This window comes from Leopardus geoffroyi, chromosome E1 (assembly GCF_018350155.1).
Source record: "Leopardus geoffroyi isolate Oge1 chromosome E1, O.geoffroyi_Oge1_pat1.0, whole genome shotgun sequence".
NCBI lineage: Eukaryota > Metazoa > Chordata > Mammalia > Carnivora > Felidae > Leopardus > Leopardus geoffroyi.
The window spans coordinates 20,483,832-20,509,952 of NC_059330.1; the positions used below are offsets into that span (position 1 = coordinate 20,483,832).

At 41.0% G+C, this 26,121-nt stretch overlaps 1 protein-coding gene across 3 annotated transcripts in view; it reads right to left on the reverse strand.

Annotated features, from left to right (window-relative positions):
• The window catches only part of MYO1D (myosin ID), a 368,653-nt gene that overhangs the window by 127,727 nt on the left and 214,805 nt on the right, over positions 1 to 26,121 (reverse strand). For all 3 annotated transcript variants that reach the window (XM_045488082.1, XM_045488080.1, XM_045488083.1), the window contains exon 20: positions 15,246 to 15,359. In XM_045488082.1, the coding sequence (XP_045344038.1) occupies positions 15,246 to 15,359 (114 nt within the window). The remainder of the gene's footprint in view (positions 1 to 15,245; positions 15,360 to 26,121) is intronic.

The window sequence follows — 26,121 nt, forward strand, 5'->3', positions numbered from 1 at the left end:
GGACCCCGGCATACACTGAGCTACGTAGCTTAGGCTACGAGAAAAATACATGACGCTACTACATGACTGTTAGAATGGCTAGAATTTAAACTGACACTGGCAAATACTGGTGAAGACGCAAAGCAGTGGGAACTCTCATGCACTGCTGGTAGGAATGCAAAATGGTACAGCTACTTTGGGAGACAATTTGGCAGTTCACATAAAGCCGGACTTAGTCTTGCTACATGATGTAGCAACTGCACTTGTAGGTATGTACCCAGATGACCTGAAAACTTGCGTCCATACAAAAACCTGGACGTGAGTGTTCACAGCAGCTTTATTCACGATGGTGCCAAACTGGAAGCAACCAAGATGTCCTCCAATAGGCAGAAGGATGGACAAACTACGGCACACTCATACATTGGAATAGTATTCAGTGATAAAAAGAAATGAGCTACCAAGCCATGGAAAGAGATGGGGGCACCTCAGATACCTACTGCTAAGTAAAACAGGCCAACCTACAAAGATTATAAAGCATATGGTTCCAGTGATATGATATTCTAGAAAAGGCACAACTGCAGAGACAGTAAAATGATCAGAGGTTGCCAGGGTTTGGGGGAGAGAGCTACAAGTTGTAGAAATAAATAAGAAATATAGAGCTTTCCCTCCCGGCTTGCCTGACGATTGACCGCCATTACGAACAACATAGTTATTCTCTGAGCCAGGAAGTTCACGACTAACTGACTAATATGGCAGAAACAAATGGTCATCTACGTCCTTCACCCCAGAAAGGCAACAGAAACTAAGAAATTTGGGAAAACTGGCCAAAACATACAAGACCACATCAGACATCATCTTTGTATTTGGATTTAGGATGCATTTTGGTGGTGGTAAGACAAATGACTCTGGCACGATTTAGGACTCCTTGGATTACAGAAGGAAAATGAACCCAAACATAGACTTGCAAGACATCGCCTACATGAGAAGAAAAAGACCTCAAGAAAATAGCAAAAGGAACACAAGAACAGAATGAAGAAGGTCGGGGGGGAATGCAGAGGACAGTGCCGATGCCGGCACAAAGGAGTAAAGGTTCTGTGGTGGCTGTAGTCACCTTCAGGGACGGTGCAGGCTTTTCACGAGAGGATTAATAAGCTGTAAAAACTTAAACAAAAAAGATCAAGAACAAAGTATTAGAAGAATTCGGTTATGAAAAAAGACCGGGAAAAGAAGCTGAAAATAACAGGTATTGTTATAGTGATGGGCAACTTATCAATATGTAATTATGTCATGGTGATATTTATCTTTATTTTTATGCTAAATTCTAGCCGTGCAGAGGAGAACACCGGGTATCTATTCTATAAGCAGACAGAAACTTAGACCACAGTGGGAGAAACATAATAATAGTGTGGCTACATATTCTAAAGACGATCACAAAGCAGGGTTAGCTCTACATATGCCACTTCTGTTGAGCTGCAAGGTATGATCTCAAGAAGTGAAGCGCACTGTGCAAATAAAATTAATGCCTCCTGATTTAACTTCTGGTTTACAGGAACTACAGGGACAAGGAGAATAAATGAACCATAAGGAAACAGACAAATCCAGACGAGACCAGTTCTAGACTCTAAGAAGTCAGTGTCATGCAGACTGTGTGCTGGGGGGGGGATGTGGAGAAACCAGAACTCTCATATACGGAAGAGAATGTAAAATGGAGCTGCCATGTTGGAAAAGTTTGGTAGTTTCTTACAAAGTTAAACAAAGGCCATATGATAAAATAATTAATTCCACTCCTAGATATCCACCCGGGAGAAATAAAAGCACATACCCACACAAAGACTTGTATGCAAATGCACCTAGCAGCCAAATGTCCATGACATGGTACATAGAGAAATGAAATATGGTATATCCATTCAGTAGAATATTACTCAGCAATTAAATGAACAAATCAATGACATACGGCCCAACCTAGATGAACCTCCAAAGCATACTGAGTGAAGGAAGCGAGAGACACAACAATACCTGTTGTATGATTCCATGTATATGAAATTTCTAGAAAAGGTAAAAGGATAGGCTGAAGTTGGGAGCGGGGATTTACTGCAAATGGGTACAAGAGAACACTCTGAGGTGATAGAAATGGTCTAAAACTGGACTGTGTGATGTTTGTACAAAAGCATAAATTTACTAAAAGTAACTGAACTGTACCTTACAATGGGTGAATTTTAGGGTCAGTAAATGTAGGAGTTTGCTAGTGCAGCCATACAAAGCCCCACAGAATGGATGGCTTAAGTAAGTTCTGGAGGCTCGAAATCCAAGATCAAGATGTGGAAGGGTGTGGTTCTTCTGAGGCCTCTCTCCTCCACTTGTGGATGGCCATCTTCTCTCTCTGTCTTCACATGGTCTTCCCTCTGTACCTGTCTTTGTTCCAACTGCCTCTTCTTAAAAGGGCACCAGTCATACAGGATCAGGTCTGACCCCAATGACCTCATTTTAACCTATTTACTTCTTTAAAGACCCTATCTGCAAACACAGCCACATTTTGAGGACTAGGGGTTAGAACTTCAACCAATGAATTTGGGGGAAGCACCGTTGAGCCCATTACAGTAAATGATAATTTAATAATGCTGTTTTAAGAAGTCAACCTCATGACTGTTTTAAGAAGTCAAAATGCTGTTTTAAGAAGTCAACCCAGGGTGCCTGGGTGGCTTAGTCAGCTCAGGTCATGATCTCACAGCTCATGAGTTCAAGCCCTACATCGGGGTCTGTGCTGACAGCTCAGAGCCTGGAGCCTGCTTCAGGTTCTGTGTCTCTCTCTTTCTCTGCCCCTCCCCTGCTCATGCTCTGTCTCTTTCTCCTTCAAAAATAAATAAATGTTGGGGCACCTGGGTGGCTCAGTTGGTTGAGCGTCCGACTTCAGCTCAGGTCATGATCTCACAGTTTATGAGTTCGAGTCCCACGTCAGGCTCTGTGCTGACAGCCTGGAGCCTGCTTCAGATTCTGTCTCTCTCTCTCTCTCTGCCCCTCCCCTACTCACATTGTCTCTCTCTCTCTCTCAAAAATAAATAAACATTAAAAAAATTAAAAAAAAATGTTAAAAACAAATTAGGGGCGCCTGGGTGGCTCACTCGGTTGAGTGTCCGACTTTGGCTCAGGACACGATCTTATGGTTCTCAAGCTCTGTCCCTCTCTTTCTCAAAAATAAATAAAAACATTAAAAAAATGTAAAAATAATAAACAAATAAATAAAAAGTCAACATCATGAAAAAAAGACTGTATGTGGAGGTACAGTTCTGGACTAAAAGACATGTACCTCTATAATAGGAACCTATTTTTAAAAATAAGTGTAAGACATTCTTTGAATGAGTGGAGACATTTGACTAAGTGCTAGATACTAAGTGATATTATGGAAATGTTTTTTTCTCAGATATGAAAATGGGACGATAGTTATGAAGGAGAAGGTCCTTGTTCGCAGGGGCATATACACACAGGAGCATTTGGTGGCAAAGTGTCATGAGAGCAAACAAATACAGCAAAAAAACAAATATTTATTGAATCTAGGTGGAGGGCATAAGGGCATTTATTCCCTTATTATTCTTTCAGCTTCTCTACACATTCGAAAAACTTGATAATAAAAAGTCAGAAGGATGGAATTAGCATTTAACACTGAGGAGGCAGAGAGTTCTCCAGACAGGAAAGACACCTCTCCCAAAATTTCCTTTATTCCTTTCCTTCCTTGCTAATTGAAGTAGGAAATGTATCCTTCTATGAAGCTCACACCCAGTTATAGCTTTTTATAAGTGAGAAATGGTTAGTGTTTCTATGGTTCCTGCCACACAAAATCCAGAATAAAACATAACGTAGATTTTAGAAGTTTTAAAGTTTGGCATGGAAGAGGCTGAGACACACAGGTATAGCTCATTTAAACTAACAAATGACAACAGGGTACCTGGGTGGCTCAGCTGGTTAAACACCTGACTCTGGATTCTGGCTCAGGTCATGAGCTCATGGTTTGTGGGAGCCCTGCACGGGCTCTGTGCTGACAGGGCAGAGCCTGCTTGGGATCCTCTCTCTCCCTCTCTCTCCGCCCCTTCCTTGCTCTTTCTCTCTCTCAAAATAATAAATAAACTTAAAAAAAAAAAAAAGCAGATGACGAGATCTTTTTTTTTTAATGTTTATTTTTGAGAGAGAGAGAGAGAGAGAGAGACAGACAGAGCGTGAGTGGGGGAAGGCAGAGAGAGAGAGGAAGACAGAGAATCTGAAGCAGGCTCCAGGCCCTGAGCTGTCAGCACAGAGCCCAACACAAGGCCCAAACCCATGAACTGTGAGATCATGACTTGCGTCAAAGTCGGACACTGAATTGACTGAGCCACCCAGGTGCCTCAAAGATCTTTTTTTTTTTTAATAGGAGTAGCAAAGCGGTGACCTATGGGCTGAATATGGCCAACAGATGTGTTTTATTTGGCTTGCACGGCATTTAACAAGCAGGAGACTAACATCAAATACAGACTTCAGCTTTTTTTAGGGGAATCCAAAGGCCTGGCATAGTGGGACTCAGGCATGGCCATGGCGATTACAGTGGAGGGATGACTGCCCTGTGGTAGAGTATGGGCTTCATTCATTTCTGAACCTGCCAGACTCCCAAAGGAATTTGACATTAAGACAAAGAAAATGAGGAAATGTTGTCACTTTTGATGAGATCTGCTTTACCACCCTCCTCTGCTCTCTTTCCATGTATATGGCTGTGGCTAGTGAGAACATCATGCTGGGAGGAAGGTGAAATGGAAGGGGAGGGATATGGAAATTAATGAGTGGTACTAGGCCGATTGTTTATACGCAGGGGGGAAAATGAATGCAGGGCTACAGCGTCACATACACACAGAAATCAATTCTAGGAGCACTGTGGCTGTCGATGTGAAAGGTAAAGCAATAAAGTGTATAGAGTACAACAGAAGATGCCTTTGTGACCTTGGGATGGGGAACGACTTCTCAAACAAAAAAACCCCTGCATCAACCTCAAAGGAAAAAAGTGCTCAGCTGAGCTGCATTAACATAAAAAAAATTTTGTTCAAACCTACCATTACAGAATGAAAAGTCAAGTCACAGAGTCAGAAAATATATGTAACGTCTGTAACTGCCAAGGGGCACTTGTGCAAAATATAAAGAGAACTAGAAATCAACTTTTATCTTTTATTTTTTAAAATATTTTTTTGATATTTATTTATTATTGAGAGACAGAGAGATAGAGCACAAGCAGGGGAGGGGCAGAGAGAAGGTGGGGAGACAAGCCCAGTGTGGGGCTTGAACTCACAACTGCGAGATCCTGACCTGAGCCTAAGTCAGACGCTTACCTGACTGAGCCACCCAGGCGCCCATAGAAATCAACTTTTAAAAGACAACTGAATAGAAAGATGGGCAAGAGATTCACAAAAGGCATCCAAATGATCCATAAACACACAAAAAGGTGCCAGACCTTATTAGTAAAAAGGGCAATGCAAATACAAAACACAATCCACATCTATCAACAAGTGAATGGATAAAGATGTGGTATATATACATAACTGTATATTATTCAGCCACGAGAGAAAGAAATCCTACCATCTGGACCAAATAAACCAGACAAAGAAATACTATATGATCTTGCTTACACGTGGAATCTAACAAAGCCGAACTCACAGAAATAGAGAGTAGAGTGGCGGTTACAGCGGCTGGCGAGCAGGGGAAGTGGGAGATGCTGGACGAAGGGCACAAGCTTCCAGTTGTAAGATGAGTAAGTTCTAGGAAACTGCTGAACGGCAATGGTGATGGCAGTTAATGATACTGCATTATATACTTGAAAGTTGCTAAGCGAGTGGATCCTAAAATACTCTCACCACAAAAAAGAAACTGTAATTATGTGATGTGATGGCGCTGTGGGCCAATGCTAAGGTGGTAACCATTTTGCAACGTGTAAGTGTATCACATCGGCACTTACACATGTGCCCTTACACTTGAACGATGTTATATGTCAATTACATCTCAATAAAGCTGGGGGAAAAAAAGCCCCACAATGAGTAACTGCCACATACCTACCCAAACAGCTAACACTGAGGACACTCTCCATAGCTAGTGCTGGAGAGACGGCGGCTGCACCTGGAACGGTCACACGCTGTTGGTGGAGGTGTACATGAGCACTCTCCTTTGGGAAACTGCATCTGTCCACTACAGTTTCACGCCGGGGTAAGTGTCCGATGAAAGTGTATGCACATAGACACTAAAAGACAGTGACCGGGAGGGAACACAATGGGGCTTTCTGGCCTATTAATGGCCTGTGTCTCGACTTTGGTAACAGCTGAATAGATGGGTTCACTTTGTGATCATTTATCAAGCTCTACCCTTAAGCTTTGTGCACTTTTCTGCATGTAGGGTATACTCCAATAAAAGAGTTAAAATATCTGCCCGGATGTGAACAGGTGGGCGGGGTATGCCACATGTCAATAAAACCTTCCAAGGGTCTGCTAATCCAGTGACCTCAGGTTTACTTCAATTACCCCAAGCCTCATGAGAAAGTTTGAAAATCTCTATTCTAATGGGATCCTGTCACCAAAAAATAGAATACAAAAGCAAAGATATATTCAGTTCTAGTTCAGACACTCATTTTCAAAGAGAAATTGGACTGGGACTATTTTACGTATTGATATAAGGGATTAATAATACTGCTTTGACCTGTTAGAGAGATGGTAAGAGTGAATAATGGGGCAATGGCAGAGAAGAAGGGGATTCCTTCCTTCCGTCCTTCCATGCTCCTTCCCTCCCTCCTTCTCTCTCTTTCTCTTTCTTTTTTCTTTCTTTCTTTCTTTCTTTCTTTCTTTCTTTCTTTCTTTCTTTCTTTCTTTCTTTCTTTCTTTCTTTCTTTCTTTCTTTTCTTTCTTTCTTTTCTTTCTTTCTTTCTTTCTCTCTCTCTCTCTCTCTCTCTCTCTCCACCCTTTCTCTTTCTTCTTCCTTCCTTCCCTCCCTCCCTCCCCTTCCTTCCTTCTTCCTTTCTTTCTTGCTTTGCTTTGCTTTGCTTTCCTTTCCTTTCCTTTCCTTTCCCTTCTTTCCTCCTTCCCCTCCCTTCCCCTCCCCCTCCCCCTCCCCCTTCCCCTTCCCTTCCCTTCCCTTCCCTTCTTCCTTGTAGGCTTCATGCCCAGCACAGAGCCCAGTGTGGGGCCTGAACTCACCACCCTGATATCAAGACTGAGATGAGGGGTGCATGGGTGGCTCAGTCGGTTAAGTGTCCGACTTCGGCTCAGGTCACGATCTCACGGTTCTTGTGTTCAAGCCCCGCATCTGGCTCTGTCTGTGCTGACAGCTTGGAGCCTGGAGACTGTTTCACATTCTGTGTCTCCCTCTCTCTCTGCCCCTCCCCTGTTTGCACTCTGTCTTTCTCTTGTTCTCTCAAAAATAAAACATCTAAAAAAAAAAAGAAGATCTGAGCTGAAATCAAGAGTCAGTCAGATGTTTAGCCAACTGAGTCACCCAAGTGCCTTGAAATTTCTAAGTCATAAAATGAAAAATGCTTAGGGGCACCTGGTGGCTACTTGGTTAAGCATCCGACTTTGGCTCAGGTCATGATCTCACAGTTTGTGGGTTCGACTCCGTGTTGGGCTCTGTGCTGACAGCTTAGAACCTGGAGCCTGCTTCACATTCTGTCTCCCTCTTGCTCTGGCCCTTCCCCGCTCGTACTCTGTCTCTCTCTCTCAAAAATAAATAAAACATTAAAAAAAGAAAAGAAAAATGGTTATCTTTTAGTTTGTTCTTTTTTCTTTCTTTTTCCTTCCTTTTTTAAAGTTTATTTTTATTTATTTTGAGAGAGCATGAGAGAGTGAGCGAGCAAACGGGGGAGGGGCAGAGAGGGAGACAGAATACCAAGCAGGCTCCATGCCATCAGCACAGAGCCCAGTGCAGGGCTTGGACCCATGAACTCTGAGATCATGACCTGGGCCAAGATCAGGAGTCAGAAGCTTAACCAACTGACTGAGGCAGCCAGGTGCCCCTCTTCCTTCTAGATTTTAATTCACTTCTCTTTAAATGTTTTTAATTCTGCAGTATGTTTTAGTGTTAACAGAAACTGATGAGAACAATACAACAGATAGTGATCTGATAGATTCTTATATTTAAAAAATAACTTAGGGGTAATGCCAGTGCAGTAGAATGTTGGCTATAGGGTAACAGATTCATGTGGTGTTATATACATTAATTCTTTTTTGAATTTTAAATTTTTTAAATTAATTTTTTGTATACATAAAATATATACAAAACAGATTGTTTCACAATAAATGAATTTGAAGTTTGTGAACTTCCTCCCTATAGAAAACACATACACACATGTACTATGAATTATCACATACAAAATAATTGGAAAATATACCACTAAACAGCCCATGGCTTAAAGAAGAACTCACAATGGAAATGACAAAATAATTAAAATGGAACAACAAGGATGATACCACATATTAGAACATGTGAAGTTCAGCTCAAGGTCATTAATAAACACAAATTTACAGTTTTAAATGCATTTTTAAAAACTAAAATTTAAAAACAAAAACATCCCTATCAAAATAACATCAGCATTCTTCACAGAGCTAGGAACAAACAATCCTAAAATTTGTATGGAACCAGAAAAGACCCCGAATAGCCAAAGCGATCTTGCAAAAGAAAACCAAAGCTGAAGGCATTACAATCCTGGATTTCAAGCTGTATTACAAAGCTGTAATCATCAAGACAGTATGGTGCTGGCACAAAAACAGACACTCAGATCAGTGGAACAGAACAGAGAACCCAGAAATGGACCCACAAACGTATGGCCAACTAATCTTTGACAAAGCAGGAAAGAATATCCAATGGAATACAGTCTTTTTAGCAAATGGTGCTGGGAAAACTGGACAGCGACATGCAGAAGAATGAACCTGGACTGCTTTCTTACATCACACACAAAAATAAACTCCAAATGGATGAAAGACAGAAAGCCATCAAAATCCTTGAGGAGAAAGCAGGCAAAAGCCTCTTTGATCTTGGCAGCAGCGACTTCTTACTCAACACGTCTCCGAAGGCAAGGGAAACAAAAGCAAAAATGAACTATTGGGACCTCATCAAAATAAAAAGCTTCTGCACAGAGAAGAAAACAATCAGCAAAACTAAAAGGCAACTGATGGAATGGGTGAAGATATTTGCAAATGGCATATCAGATAATGGGTTAGTCTCCAAAATCTATAAAGAACTTGTCAAACTCAACCCAAAAAACAAATAATCCATTGAAGAAATGGGCAAAAGACATGAATAGACACTTCTCCAAAGAAGACATCCAGATGACTAACAGACACATGAAAAAATGCTCGATGTCATTCATCATCAGGGAAATAGCAATCAAAACCACAATGAGATACCACCTCACACTTGTCAGAATGGCTAACATTAGCAACTCAGGCAACAACAGATGTTGGTGAGGATGTGGAGAAAGAGGATCTCTTTTGCCCTGTTGGTGGGAATGCAAACTGGTGCAGAAACTCTGGAAAACAGTATGGAGGTTCTCAAAAAATTAAAAATAGAATTACCTTATGACCTAGCAATTGCACTACTAGGTATTTATCCAAGGGATACAGGTATGCTGCTTCAAAGGGGCACATCCACCCCAATGTTTATAGCAGTTCTACTGACAATACCCAAAGTATGGAAAGACCCCAAATGTCCGTTGACAGATGAATGGATAAAGGAGATGTGGTATATATATACAATGGAGTGTTATGTAGCAATCAAAAAGAATGAAATCTTGCCATTTGCAACTACGTGGATAGAACTAGAGGGTAATATGCTAAGCGAAATTAGTCAGAGAAAGACAAATATCATATGATTTCACTCATATGAGGACTTTAAGATACAAAACAGATGAACATAGGAGAAGGGAAGCAAAACTAATATAAAAACAAGGAGGGGACAAAACATAAGAGACTCTTAAATACAGAGAACAAACTGAGGGTTGCTGGAGGGGCTGTGGGTGGGGGGATGGGTTAAATGGATAAGGGGCATTAAGGAAGATACTTGTTGGGATGAGCACTGGGTGTTACACGTAGGGGATGAATCACTGGAACCTATTCCTGAAATCATTATTGCACTATATGCTAACTACTTGGATGTAAATCAATCAATCAATCAATCAATAAAAATGAAAGCAGTTAACCCCTCAACTCAAAAAGCTAGAAAAGGAACCAACAGAGTAAATCTAGAGAATGGAGAAGAAAAAAAAACAAGAGCAGAGGTCAATGAAAAGGTAATGAAATCAATAAAATAGGTCTCCAGCAAAACTGATCCGGGAAACAATGAGAAAAAAGCACATCTGATCAATGTTGGGAACACGGAGGGAACGTAAGAGGTACAGCGAGGAGCTCGTGGCCCCAGGACTGGGTCACTGGCAGACTACAACTGGCTTCCCTTATATCAGGCGTCCACCCTCGTTTAGTTAGTGTCTTCCCCTCTCCTCTGAGGAACAGCTGAGGGCTGCGTCTCTGGGTGGAGGGGAGTGGGGATGTACTCTTGTTTAGACAGAGGAGAAAGCAAACATGACTGTCACTGTTTCACATGCTGTGCGATAATGGTCCACACACCATTGGCTGTTGAGTGGGTCAGAACTCCCCCTGGGCTTGAATTATCATTTGCTTCATTTACTTCACTTTTCTCTTTGACATACCCCCTCCCTTATCCTCTTTCATAGATAGCTTTCTTTTTCTCTTTTGCCTCCCCCTTTATTGAGGTATATAGCTTACACTCAGCAGAAAGTACAAATCTCAAGGAAACAGCCTGGTGAATTTTAACAAACATATACAGAAGAGTAACTGCTACCAGATCAAGGCGCAAAACATTTCCAGCCCCCCGTAGACTCACTCTTTCCTCCCTGCTCACGTCTCTGTGTCTTTGCTGTTCCTTGTACCCTAAATACTTTTCCTCCAAGTAAGCATATGGCTCATTCTTTAGCTCCTATGAGTCTCTGCTTAAATGTCAACTTCTCGGTGAGGCCTGATCACTCTATTTGAAATTATAACACCCCTCATATCCTCTATCTTCCTTCCCTATTCTATTTCTTCCCTTATCCCTTCTAATGGATTATATGATGTGTATATGTATGTATATATATGCATGCATACATATACATATATGCACAAATATATACATGTAAGTAGAGTCTGCTGCCTCCCCTCCCCACTGCAATGTAAATTCTGTAAGGGCAGAGATTTTGACTATTTTGACACTTCTGTGCCACAATACCTATATGTCTGGCACATAATGAGTATTCGGCAGTCACTTGTTGAATGAAGAGTTTAGTTATTGAGGCTGTAACAAGACAATCTGGTCTACAGCTCTCTAAAACCCCAAATGAAGATAATTCCTACACTGGCATTCTAACTGAGGTGTAACTCCCCATTTCTTGAGTCTCCTTAAGTCTCTGTTCATTATGCCTCAAGATCTAGCAGAAAGAAATGAGGCACCAGGATGCTACAAGAAACACCTCTCAGACAGGATGTGCACCTGGTTGCTGCAAGCTTGTCAACAAGGATAGGATCTCTCCACCCAGCATGTAAAGCTGTGGTTTGGAGGGATAAAGCAGTCACTTAACCGATCTCTGGGGAGCCCCTGGGAGCCGCTGCATGTGCCCATTAGAGTTAAGTGCCTGGGGCATTTAGGTGCTACTGCTTTATACAAGGTCAATGGGTTAGGAGATGCAGAGATAGTAAATTGGTTGAGTACTTTTTACGGTGCATTAGGAAAGCAACAAATATTGGTCCCATATTGCGGGCTGGAAGCAGTTAAGGAAACACATTCTGCTAAAAAGCACTGATGAAGACCAGATTTAGAAACTGATTAGACACATAGCCAAACTACAGCATCACCTAAACTCTTACCACAATGGGCATCCATGAGCATGATTTAGTTTTTGTTTGACGAAGACTGGGATCCAGGAGATTGGAACAGGTGTAGGTGGGAGGAGTCCAAGGATCCAAGGGTGCCTGAGGAAGCTGCCTGTTTGAAGCACTTCTCTCCTACTGACCCACCCCAGCATGGTCTGTGACCAGGGCCCAAAGATGACTTCGGCCTAAGGACAGCAGTCAAAGATTGTAGGGGGAAGGGATCAATTATGCCCCAAATGAACTGCAGTAATTATCCATGCTATCCCAGGAAAAGTCAGGGAAGATGATGCATGAATTAACAAGCGCTTAACAAGGAACTACGGTAGCAATGTGGATCATACGGAATTGGTTGCTATGGGGAGGCCTCATCTGGAGCTTGTGTGCAATATGTTACTGCAGGATGACACTCGGATGGTTTGTTGGGTTGGCTGATTTAGATCTAAGCCTAGTGCTGGCCCATGCCATCTGGCAAGGACAGCGACTGTTAGTAAGAAGACACACAGAGAGAAGTAGAGCCTGAGAGGATGGCAGGAACGCAGACTCTCCCAGCACTCGTGCTGCTCAGGGGGCTACAGGGTAACACAGCCCCTTAGAGCTTCTTTCAACACCGAATGGTAGCATTTCCTTAGCTTTCGCCAGATTCTTCTCCCTGACTACCATGTGTATCCTCATTAAAAACATTACTCAAGACAGTATATGGTCCCAATCTGTTTCTTGGGGACAGAAAAGCTTAACTGAGACAGGAAAGGAGCCTATGAAAAAGAAATGAGAGGCATGAGAATGAGAAGGGTGTGGGCCCCTCAGCTATCTGTTCTTAGCGATTACGCTGACTTCTGAGAACTTTCCAACTGGATTCTGAAAGTGTTCCTATAGTTCTTATCTTTCTTAGAATAACTCATAACTGATGGTACTGAAGGGAAACTAGAGCTCTTTCAATGCATTAAAAGAGAGGTGAGCAAATGGAAGCCCATTGAGAGATTTCCTTCTACTCCATTTCCTTCAGCGATTCTTTGCTGACCATTTAGCTGTGAATGTTCTCGAGTCACCTGCCCCCTTTCTCTCTCTAGACTCATAATTTCAGCCTCCAATTATATATGGATCCACTCTTGAATTTTTATCTTGAGTGCTGAATTCTTTCCTCCTCTATATTGGATTTCCAATTATCTGTGGAATGTATACCTTCCAAGTTTCACCACTGCCTTGAAACACAACATGCTTAAAACTGAGATCATCTTCTTCCTTCCCTTCCCAGTTTCTTCACTACTCTTATCGTTTAAAGGTTCCTTGTCTTAAACTCTGTTTAGTTTCAAAATATTCTGATCATACAAAAAGTTTAAAGAAAAAAGCCACAAAGACTCATGTTTTCACGATCAACACTTAATAGTTTGCCATAATTGTTGCAGACTGAAAGAACATTTTTATAGATTCAGTTGGAAGTCCTCTGTCCCCTTCAACCTGGCGCCCTCTAAGACGCAGCCGCTACTCCAAAGTTAGTTCTTCCCAAAGCAGACCCCGAGACAAAGGCTGGTAAACATACAGAAGTGATTTGGGAGGGGCAGGGACGCTGGCAAGGGAGTGGGGAGATGGTTCAGGGAGAGAAAGGCAGCCAACAGGGCCTTGTTAAACCAGCTACCACCGTGGGCTGCAGGCAAAGGGGGTTCTGACAGCCTGATGGGGGACTTTTGACAAGGACATTGACTGTTGGAGTCAGGAAGGTATGCCCAGAAATGATCAGGGGGTGCAGTGGGATACAGGCAGAGGACTGATAGCCTCCGTGACACTGTGTACCCATTCTACTGACATTGTTTTACCTTTACTACAATTGTTAAACGCCGTTAATTTTTATATTATATATTGTTTACAACATTGACAACGATGCTGATGATGAAGGGGAACAGTGACACACAAGTCACCATGAAAAAGGACGGCAGTTTGGCAAAATAACTTCGGTTCAGAGTTGCGTAGCTATTTATTGAACTTGTATCAAGTGCTGTGACTGATCTCCCTTTAATAGAAAGTAAAGAAATAAAACACAGGCCACAATTTATTTTTTTGTTTGTTTCCACACTTCATTTGACTTTGACAAAATCTGATTTTCTCCCATATCCTCCTTCGTCTCCTACTCTAAGACTGCAGTTATTACGCTTAAACTGTGATTGATACATGAGATTACAAGCGCTTGCTAAGAAGACAATATGAAATCAAGAATGTCCTAGAATATTATTTTCTTCTTAGCTGCAATCCATTAGCCTTTTTATTGAAAGGGAGAAAGATGCATGTGTGTGTATTGGGTTGGGGGCAGGGAGTGTAATGGACACAAATTTCAACCCCATAATCAACCCTGCAGTGACGTCCCAAATCATTTAGCAAACCCAGGAATAGTTTCCTTTCTGTGGTCCCTCACAACCAACAGGACTCTTGATTTAACAACATAAAACTACAAAACAGTATGTTTCCTATTCTCCTTTGCAGATACCAAGAGGATTTAAGATAATCTTTAAATAATACTCCTCATGGATTCTATTATTGGACAAACACAGACCTCTCTCCTTAGGAACTAGCAGACAGACAAAAACCACCTGACTCTCAAAAGGATCTGGTAGTCAGCAGGATCTTTCGGAAGAATCAGAACCAACAGTCACTTGTAAAGCAGACCACATACAGCAGGAGAAAAATTAAAAAAAAAAAATCTTATATTGAGATTCGGGGAGATATCCACCAAATTTCATATTTCAAATGAGAAATGATTATAGAACTTGAAAACCCTATGGAGAACAGCTGAGTGAGTTTAGATCAGAGGGAAAATATATTGGTGAAAAGAACTTTTGGGAACAGCACACATTTTACCTCTGAAAGAGAGGTAATGTTTTCATAAAGTAATTCTCTACTGTTTTTCTACCTGATTCCATTTCCCTATAAAAACAAACCTCTTGAAAATATGTAAGAAAATACATTATGTGTCACAACATTTAAGCAGTACGTAAGGTTAGGAATACAGAAAGATTACACAGAATGCAGAACGCTTACACTTGGCTTTTTAAAATGCTTCATTAATTTATTGGTAACTTCAGATCCTTCTTTTTCTTCTTTTTTTTTTTTTTAAATAGGCTCCACACCCAACGTGGGGCTCGAACTCATGACCCCAAGATCAAAAGTCACACGCTCCAGCCAGGCACTCTTGGATCCTTCTTATGGAAAATTGTGCATTTGTACAAAACATAAGATTGGCATACAATTTCAGGAATTCATGGGCTCCCTAAAGCCCCAAAGGTTGTAGTGATCAATTACTGACCCACTTGGGGTCCAGGAATACCAGGTTAAGAATCCCTTATTCAGAAAGGAGCAGAAAACACTTACATTATAGAGCGGAATTGTCTTCATCACCTTGTACTGTTTCGTGGGGTCCATCTTATATAGGTGACGGTCAGTGACAAAAATTGCTCGGTCTTCCACCTTACTAAATCGATTCACCTGTAAGAAAACAAACCAATAAACTATAATCTCTCACCCAGAATGAAATCAAATTATCTGCAGGAAAACCTCTAGGGGCAGCAGTGGCTGGTGGTGGAGACACATTCTTGAACAGATATTTACCATGCAAGTCCCGTTCTCCTGGATGAACAGAGATCTAGAAGGAGTAGTGGTTTCCGGGTTTGTAGAATTTTACAATTTAAATTTCACAATTTTACAGAATTGTGAACCCGGAAGAATTATGGGACTAAAAACACGTGACCCGGACACTATTAAAAAAATGAAAAGACGACCCAGAGGATAGGAGAAAACGTTTTGCAAATCACATTTCTGATAAGGGGCTTGTATCTCTAAAGGAACAGAATGTATATTGAACTTAGAATATGTAACTCAATAATAAAAAGACAAAAAACCGGGTAAAGGATTGGAGCAGACATTTCTCCAGAGAAGACAGACAAGTGGCCAAGAAGCACAGGAAAAGATGCGTGACATCATTAGCCGCCAGAGAAATGTCAATCAGAACCACAATGAGATACCACCTTCACACCCACTAGAATGACAATAATAAAAAAGACAGGTAATAACAAATATTGGCCAGGATGTGGAGAACTGGAACCTTCATCACTTCTGGTGGGAATGTAAAATGATGCAGTTGCTTTGGAAAACAGTCCAGCAGTTCCTCAAATAGTTAAATACAGAGTTAGCATATGACCCAGAAATTCTATAGGTATATACACAAGGGAATTGAAAACATAGCCACACAAAAACTTCTGCATGAATGTGCACAGCAGCAGTAATCATGACAGTGAAAAAGAAGAAACAACCTAAATGTCCATCAACTGATGAACGGATAATAAAATAGGATATATCCGCACAATGGAATATAATGTGTCAGTACAAAGAAGTAAGTATTGACACACGCTGTAACATGGATGAACCTTAAAAAGATTATGCTAAGTAAAGGAAGCCAGTAACAGAAGACCACATATTGTGTGATCCCATTTATATGTAATGTCCAGAATAAGCAAATCTGTAGAAACAGAAAGTAGATCATTGGTTGCCTCAGCTGGGGGAGATGGAAAGTTTGCAGGGCTGACAGCTAAGGAGTTATGAAAACTGTGGTAATGGAAATACAACTCTGTGAACACAGTAAAAGCCAATGAATTGTATACTTTAAAATGGTGAATGGTGTGGTATGTGAATTATATCTCAATAAAGCTATAAAAAACATAACCCCTATTTGAAACAATGCATTCTGCCCTTTTCCTAATGCAATGGATAGGTGTATTTTAGATGAAATTTCCTTAAGTATGACGAGTATGTCATTAAATCTACATGTTCAAAAATGGACAGTGCCTTCCACAGGCAATGGTACAAATGCCTCATAATTACTACCGTCCGTAACAAGAGTGGGCTGCGTGGAAGGGCAGTAAATGCCCCACAAGGAAAGGATTCAAGCAGAATCAAAGTGAATGCCTGATGTGGATGTGGTAGGGGGATTCCTGCTTTGAATACAAAGACTAGAGTCTCCAAGGTCTCCTGACACTCAGATTCTGATTCCTTTACCTGACTTTCAAGAATTTTTCCTTTTTTCAAAAAAAATTTTTTTTAATGTTTAGTTTTGAGAGAGAGAGAGGGAGACAGAGACAGAGTGTGAGTGGGGGAAGGGCAGAGAGAGAAAGAGAAGGAGATGCAAAATCCGAAGCAGGCTCCAGGCTCTGAGCTGTCATCACAGAGGCAAGGCTCAGACCCATGAACTGTGAGATCATGACCTGAGCTGAAGTCAGACGCTCAACCGACTGAGCCAGTCAGGCACCCATAGAACACTGTGTTTTTAAACTTATAGTTGAAGCTATGTTTGGCACAGGAGATTGATTTTACTCACTAAACTTGTGATAATCTGATTATAACCTCACTAATCTAGATTTAAGTAACTCAGCCAGTATAAGAGATTACTCAGATTATCTTAAAATTGGAAGTATATAAAAAAGCTGCTTTCCTTGTAAAGTAGCCAAAAATAAGTTAGCAAAATAGTTATAAATAAAACTTACAAATTTACTTCAAAACAAAGTAAAAATCTTTTTTTTTTTTTTTTTTAAATGAAGGTCAAGAAACAGCAGAATATTTTATGGTAAAAGTACTCAGAAGAGTGGTTGCCTTTGGTGGTGGTAGGGCTTGGCTCAGAAGGGGCATGAGAGGGCTTTTCAGGGTGACGGAAATGTTTTATATTGGGACAGGGCTGTGATTTACATGGGTGTACGCACCAGCCAAAACTCACTGAACTGTATACCTCAACACAACTACAGAAGCAAAACAGTGTAGCATCTCAAATATCCAGGGCTGATTCTTATTTACCGCTTTATTATTTCACAGACAGTAATTCTGTCTTCCAGCCAGACTGGAAGCTCCGTGAAGTCACTGTCATATGGTGGCTTTTTTCTTACACCTTGCAGCGCCCAGTACCAAAGTGGGCGACTTGTAGCATTTACTCACCTGTTGGTTTTGAGAGCACTTTTAACCCCACAAGATAATTTCAAGAGGCATTCTTCCCCACGTGAGCCAGTCAGTGTTGGTGATAAGAACTGTCAGACTAGAAAATACAGCAGCACACTGGGGAGGTTGCGTAACGTGCGAAACAGATTTCCCCAGTGGCAAATGAAAGCACGTTTGCTCAACAGCTGAAGTCCCCGTTGCCTGGTTTGGTCTTGGAAAACCATTTCTGCACTGAAGAAAGAGGAATTGTGGATTCTTGCCTTCTTATTTCTGAGGCTGGAAGACTATCAGTTAAGCTATCTTTTTAGTAAAAAGCTCCCTAACATAGCACGCACTGTAGAAGCGCATGGATTGCTCATCTGGAATTATTTTCTTCTTCTGGTTGGAACTGTTGAGATTTATTTGCACATTTTCTTTTATCTCTTGAAGTGTCTGTCCCATGAGTTACTCTTTTCCTTCAGAGTCTATGTCTCTGGAGGGCAGGATCCTCAGCAGCAGCCATCACTACAATACTCTGCACAGAATGCTGACCGGCCCCGGGAACCGTCCCGGGTGGATCTAGGAGAAACACTTGTGTCTGTACTTGCAACCCCGTATTACTTGGTCGTAGCTACCCTTAAAAACAGACTCACACTTTCATGGAGAAAAGGGTCTTTCTATAATCGGACAGCTAAAAATGATATTGAATTAATTTTTTCCTACATTTTAAAAAGATTGTATTTATTTATTTCAATATTTATTCATTTTTGAGAGATAGAGATAGAGCTGAGTTGGGGAGGGGCAGAAAGAGAGGGGAAATACAGAATCCGAAGTAGGACCCAGGCTCAGAGCTGTCAGCACAGAGCCCAATACGGGGCTCGAACTCATGGATTGCAAGATCATGACCTGAGCTGAATTCGGACACTTAAAACGACTGAGCCACCCAGGTGCCCCATTTTTTCCTACATTTACAATCCAACACATGATTCCTATTAATTAGAAAAAAATTATACTGGTAAGCATTTCCTTAAATTAAATAATTTGATAATTTTTTCCCAAAATTGCAATGTACATTAAAAATATTTTTTTAAATGTTTTAATTTCTTTTTGAGACAGAGAGAGACAGAGTATGAGCAGGGGAGGGGCAGAGAGAGAGGGAGGCACAGAATCTGAAGCAGGCTCCAGGCTCTGAGCTGTCAGCACAGAGCCCCACATGGGGCTCAAACTCACAGACTGTGAGATCATGATCTGAGCTGAAGTCAGACGCTTAACTGACTGAGCCACCCAGGCGCCCCTCAATGTACATTTTTTTTTAAACATTTATTTATTTTTTGAGAGACAGAGAGAGAGTGTGAGTGGGGGAGGGGCAGAGAGCGAGGGAGACACAGAATCCGAAGCAGGCTCCAGGCTCTGAGTTGTCAGCACAGAGCCCGACGTGGGGCCTGAACTCATGAACTGTGAGATCATGACCTGAGCCAAAGTCAGATGCTTAACCTATTAAGCCACCCAGGCGCCCTGCCATGTGCATTTTTAAGCACTCTATAAGCTGCTGATGATATACAAAGGAACAACATGAAGCCCTTGGTTATAATAAGAATCTGAGTCTAGTAGTTGAGATAGATAAGAAATTAACACGTGAAAATAATCACATAAAAGAAAATAAATCTAGATAATGGGATAGGGAGAAAATGTACATGTCTGTGTGATTCTGTAGAGTGCCAGAGAGAGTCAGAGTATGCCTATGTTTGTAGGTAAATCTTTCCCTAACAGATAGAATTAACCTCAGAACATTTCATAAACAAGGAATGATCTATATGCTAATTGGGATGCTTCAATCTTAGATTTGGGGAATAGTTAAATCAAAACTGAGCACAAAAAATTTCTGAACCACTATAATGTCATGTTCCTCAGTGGAAAAAGTTCCTCAGAAGGAAAAGCAAAGCAAAACAAAACAAAACAAAACAACGAGGAACACTAAACGCCTCCCCCCTCCCCCCAAGGTAAAGGGGAAGCCACACTTGTGATTATATATTCTCCATCCCTGCTCTCAAGACCACATTTTCAAGATGCAAGTGAAGCAGTCAGAGATAAATTTGAACACATTGTTACCTTTGGCAGGATCCACAGCTAACTAAATTAGGACAGGTAAGACGGGACACAGCAGGGTAGGAAACAGCAAACTCAAATTTAGGTTTTTGAATTTTATGGTCTCCTCCCTTCTGCCTCATAGTTTTAGAAATCAGTCAGTTTGCTAAACATTTCTTTTCGAACCAAAGCATATTTTTCAGCCTTCAACTTGACGAAAAATGGTATCTGTAATTAAGAGGAAACTAGAGTCCAAGTGGTAGTATACTACTCTTGGTAGTAATTATTTACTTCACACAGCAATGGTTTTTGCCATGAAAGGGAGGTGGCCCTTGTCAGAAGACTTGAAACAAGGTGACTGTGGAGCTTCTGTGTCAGCATTTTTTCTAAGTGGTTCTACACAACACCAGCCTCAGATGAGGCTTCGTGAAAGAAAGGGTTCCAAGTCAGGTAGGTTTGAGGAACGCTGCAAACCATGGCCTCCCCAGGGATACTCGTAACCCATGAACATATTAAAGGTTCTGAGAATTCTGCCCTTAAAAGAGTATATTTAACTGCTGAACCCAGCATTTCCCAATTATGATACAAGGAATCCTTTTTAAAGACAAATTAATATACATTCAACACAACACTGGCCTGTGAAACTCATGTTGGAGAACACTAATCCACTCATCATTTGTATCTATCTTAGAGTATGGAGACTACAGAGCATCTACAGTGGATCCTAAATAATAAGTAAAAGCAGTCCCTCCTCTTGGGCAAAATCTCATGAGGAAATACATGTGCGTTGCACAAGAACATGAGAAAAAGAAAAGCTTGTTGCATAATTTCATGAGTTCACACAAGAGTCAACAACAACAGAGCACACTGGTAAAGTGGAGAGGACTTTCCTTCTGTGATGGGTCCATGAGTTAACCTGGAAACCAGAAGACAAAAACCTCAAAGCAGAAATGTTATTGAAGTGCTGTTTAGAAATATTACAGTCCTTTTTACATAAAAATGTAATTTCTAAGGAGAACAGGTGATAAATCTCTACCTTGGGTTTTAACAACTCAAATCATCCTTAAAACAGAGCAAGTGAGTGGCAAGGACATCATGTACCAAGGAAAGAGCTTTATGTTGTGTAACTCAGCTGAATCTAAGTGGCAGAGAGAAAATTTTAACATGTATATATAAATTTATAAATTCAAAGTTAATTAAAATAATTATGGCATAGGAACACTGTTTTCCTTTCTCTTAAATTCATAAAGTAATAGAAAAATTGGCTCACAGACTCACTACTCGATGAGATCTCATCTTATTTCTTTCTACTCCCCATGCTGCAATCCTCAACCAAAGAATCTATTTATAGTTTTAGTCACCACCACAGGGGGCCAGAGATAAAGTTCCCCTGGAGAGTTAGACCAACAGAAAACACATTATTGGTGAAGGGAGCTATTTGCAGACATCTCCCACCTTTAAGGACATTTTATAACTGTAGTTAATGGAAAGTGGTCGTTTCAGAAAGACTCAAAGCAGAAAGGAAAGGGCTTTACTGAAATCATACCAAGTTTACCTTGGCATGTCCTTGGGATTGATAAGTTTCTAAAAAAGGCATTATCTAAACTCAACACCAGCAAACCAAACAATATGATTAAAAAATGGACAGAGGACCCAAACATTTTCCCAAATGTACGCAGATGGTCAACAGGCACGTGAAAAATGCTCAACATCACTCATCGTCAGGGAAATACAAATCAAAACCACAATGAGATATTACCTTACACCTTGTCAGAATGGTCAGAATCAAAGACAAAAAATAACAAGTGTTGGTGAGGATCTGGAGAAAAAGGAACCCTCATGCATTGCTGGTAGGAATGTAAATTGGTACAGCCACTGTGGAAAACTGTGGAGATTCCTCACAAAATTAAAAATAGAAATACCATATGATCCAATAATTCTGCTACTGGTTATTCACCCAAAGAAAATGAGAACACTAATCAAAATGATATTTGCACCCCTATGTTTACTGCAGTATTATACAAATAAGGAAGATGTGAGATATCTATCATAGAATATCACACAGCCATAAAAACAAATGAGACCTTGCCATTTGCAACAACATGGATGAACCTAGAGAGTATTATGTGAAGTGAAATAAGTCAGACAGACAAAGACAAATACCATATGATTTCACTCATATGTGGAACCTAATAAAGAAAACAAATGGTGCGCCTGGGTGGCTCAGTTGGTTAAGCTTTCGACTTTGGCTCAGGTCATGATCTTACAGTTTGTGGGTTTGAGCCTCACGTTGGGCTCTGTGCTGACAGCTCAGAGCCTGGAGTCTGCTTTGGATTCTGTGTATCCCTCTCTCTCTCTGCCCCTCCTCTGCTCACACTCTATCATTCTCTCTCAAAAATAAACATTAAAAAAAAAAAAACAACGAATAAACAAAAAGTAGAATCAGACCTATAAATACAGAGAACAAACTCGAACTCATGGTGGCCAGAGGGTAGGGGGGTTGAGGGGGATGGGCATTTGCATAAAGGGGTGTAGGAGAAACAGGCTTCCAGTTATGGAATGAAAAAGTCATGGAAATACAAGGGACAGCATAGATAATACAGTCAATGATATTGTCATAATGTGGTTTGGTGACCTATGATAGCTACACTTGTGGTGAGCATAGCACAATGTAGACAGTTGTTGAATCACTATGTTGTACCTGAAATTGATGTAACACTGCATGTCAACTATACTCAAATAAAAAAAAAATTAAATTATTTAAGGCATAGTGTGAAGAAATATTATTTTCCACTGAATTTAGAAACACAGGAGCATGACTAAGAATTTTTCAGCTTTTGTCCAGCAGGATCCAGGTAGAGACATGCTGTCAGACATCAAACTGTCATCACTGGAACGACAGAATCAGACATCAGGTTTTTCCGTAGTAGATGACATAATTCTTACAACCATTCAATGCTCTTTGGTCAACTGTTCTGATTACTAATTTCTCATATAGCTTGATACTAGAAAGGGAGTACCCTAGATGGTAGATATGAGAATTCAATAAAATGACACATTCTGTTGTGAAATTCACCAATTGACATTGTGGCTTATATATGGTTTTGTGTCTGATTCTGGTCAGCAAAAGCCATTTCTTGATTGTCTGATCAACTCCAGGTCTACTTCTAAAAGAGTTTCCAGATCTATGAGTTCAGAATTAGACTCCAACATACTGTCAACAAGCTTTCCTTGGTGATGTTTATTTCATTCGGAGTTTAAAAAAAGTTACTGCCTATTTTGTTAAAAAGTCTGTATCGTATTGAGGTGATCTCTTCTTCCTCAGAATATTTGAATACTCCAGCCCGGGGTCATCACTATTCTACTTTCTTTCTCTATTAATGCAACTAATCTATTACTTCACATAAGTGTAATACAGTATTTGTCTTTTTGTGTCTTATTCACTCAGATAATATCTTCAAGGTCATCCACCCTGTAGCATGTATTTCATTCCTTTTTATGGCTGAACAGTATTCCATCATGTGGATACATGTATTCTTTATTCATCTGTCCGTGGACATTTGGGTTGTTTCCACCTTAACTACTGTGAAGAATGCTATGAGCACTGGTATGCAATTGTCTTTTCAGGAGATCGAATGATTGATTGATTGAAAGTTTATTTATTTATTTGGAGAGAAAGAGAGAGAGAGAGAGAAAGCGGGGTAGGGGCAGATAGAGAGGGGGACAGAGGATCCAAAGTGGGCTCTGTGCTGACAGCAGAGAGCCCGATGTGGGGCTCAGACTCACGAACTGTGAGATCACAACCTAAGCTGAAGTCAGACGCTCAACTAAGTCACCCAGGTGCCCCCCAAAATTTAAATAATAAGAAAAATATTATTAACACATGTGGCCACCATTCCCCTTACTCTTCATTCCTTGGTGTATGCCCCATATTACTGTCTGGAATCACTTTCCTTCTCTCTGAAGGACATTCTCTAACATTTCCTGTAATGCATATTTTTGGATAAGTCTGAAGAAGTCTTTACTTCACTTTGGTTTATTTATTTAAAATCTTTTTTAAGTTTATTTATTTTGAGGGAGAGAGAGAGCGAGAGACAGAGACAGAGACAGAGTGAGAATGCGCAGGGGAGGGACTTAGAGACAGGGGGACAGAGGATCCAAAGCAAGTTCCATGATGACAGCAAGATCCCGACCCAGGGTTCAAACTCACAAAAGGTAAGACTGTGACCTGAGCTGAAGTCAGATGCTTAACAGACTTAGCCACCAGACGCCCCCGTGTCACTTTGGTTTTTAAAAGATGTATTCAGTGGGTGGTGACTTCTAGGTTGACAGCCTTTGTCTTCTTTCAGTAGAAGAAGCTCTCACATCCAACTATCTTCTCATTTGCATTGTTTTCTGACAAGGAATCTGATGCATCCTCATCTTTCTCCTCAATCTTTTTTCTTTTTAAAATGCTTATTTATTTTGTGAGAGAGAGCTTGAGCAAGCAGGGGAGGGGCAGAGAGAGAGGGAGGGAGAGAAACCCAAGCAGGCTCCGCACTGTCAGCACAGAGCCCGATGTGGGGCTTGATCCCAAAAACTGTGAGATCATGACCAAAGCCGAAATCAAGAGTTGGACATTCAACCGACTGAGCCACCCAGGTGCCCCTCTTTTTTCTCTTTATCACTGCTTTTAAGCAATTTGATCATGTTGTGCCTTGGTACAGTCTTCTTCATGTTGCTTTGTGTTTGGGGTTTGTTGAGTTTCTTGAGTCTAAGAGTTTGCAGTTTTCATCAAATTTGAAAAAATTTCAGCCATTATTTTTTCAAATATTTTAAATTTCCCCCTTCTCTTCTCTCCTACAGGGACTCCACAAGCACGTGTATTGGGCCACTTGACACTGTCTTGCAGGGTCCTAATTTTTTGCTCTTTTTTAAGGCGGTGGCATCTTTTTCCCCCCTTTTCTCATTGTGTCTCATTTCAGGTACTTTTATTGCTGTATCTTCAAGTTTACAAATCTTTCTTCTGCAATATCTACACTGCTGTTAACCTCATCAAGTGAATTAAAAAAAAAAAAGACCTTAGAGGCTGTTTTTTATCCCTATCCGTAACATATGCATAACAATTATTTTAATGACTTTGTCTTTTGTTTTTTTGTTTTAATGTCCATTTATTTTTGAGAAAGAGACAGAGCGTGAGCAGGGGAGGAACAGAGAGAGAGGGAGACAAGAATCCGAAGCAGGCTCCAGGCTCTGATCTGTTAGCACAGAGCCCGACACGGGGCTCGAACTCACGAGCCATGAGATCACAACCTGAGCCAAAGTCGGATGCCCAACTGACTGAGCCACCCAGGTGCCCCTGACCTTGTCTTTTAATTCTATAATCTATGTCAGTCCTGGATCAGTTCGAATGACTGACTTTGCTTCTCATTATAGGTTGTAGTTTCCTGCTGTTTTGTAAGCGTGGTAATTTTGGATCCAATGGCACAAATTCTGAATTTTATCTTTTGGGTGCTAAAGAGTTTGTATTCCCATAAATATTTTTGAGCTTTGTTCTGGGGCACAGGTTTCTTGGAAACTGTATGGTTCTTTTGGGTCACGTTTTCAAGATTTGCTGGCTGGGATTGGGGCAGCATTTAGTCAAGGGCTAATTACTCCCTAAGAGCAATGCCAAGATTTCTGTCTGTACTCTCCCTGGTATCCAATGAATCATGAGGTTTTTCCAAAGGTTGGTGGGAGCAGGTACTATTTGCAACCCTTGGTGAGTGCTGGCCATTGTTGCTTCTTACCCTTTGGGGTGGTTGTTTCTCTGACCTTGGGTAGTTGCTTCACATGCACATGCTGAGCAGCGCCCAGATGAACACCTGCTGTGGACCTTCTGAGGCTATCTGGAGGTCCCCCTATGCAGCATGCTGTTCTCTGTCTCTCTGCTCTGCAAACTCCAGCTGTGTGATGTCTCTCAGCTCAGCTCTCTTGTTTCACTAGCGGAGTCTACTGAGCTCTGCCTTGGCTTCCCCACTCATCCACAGACTAGAAAGTCTCTCAAGGAAGTAAACCAGCTAACTGCAGGGCTCACTCATTTACTTCTTGTATCTTAGGAATCGCCGTCTTCCCTTGCTTGATGTGAGTGACTGGAAAACCATGGTTTCAAGTTTCTTTAACATTTATCCTTCTTTTGTTCATCTTATAGCTACACTGTATTCTACGGTGCACATACACAATTTGT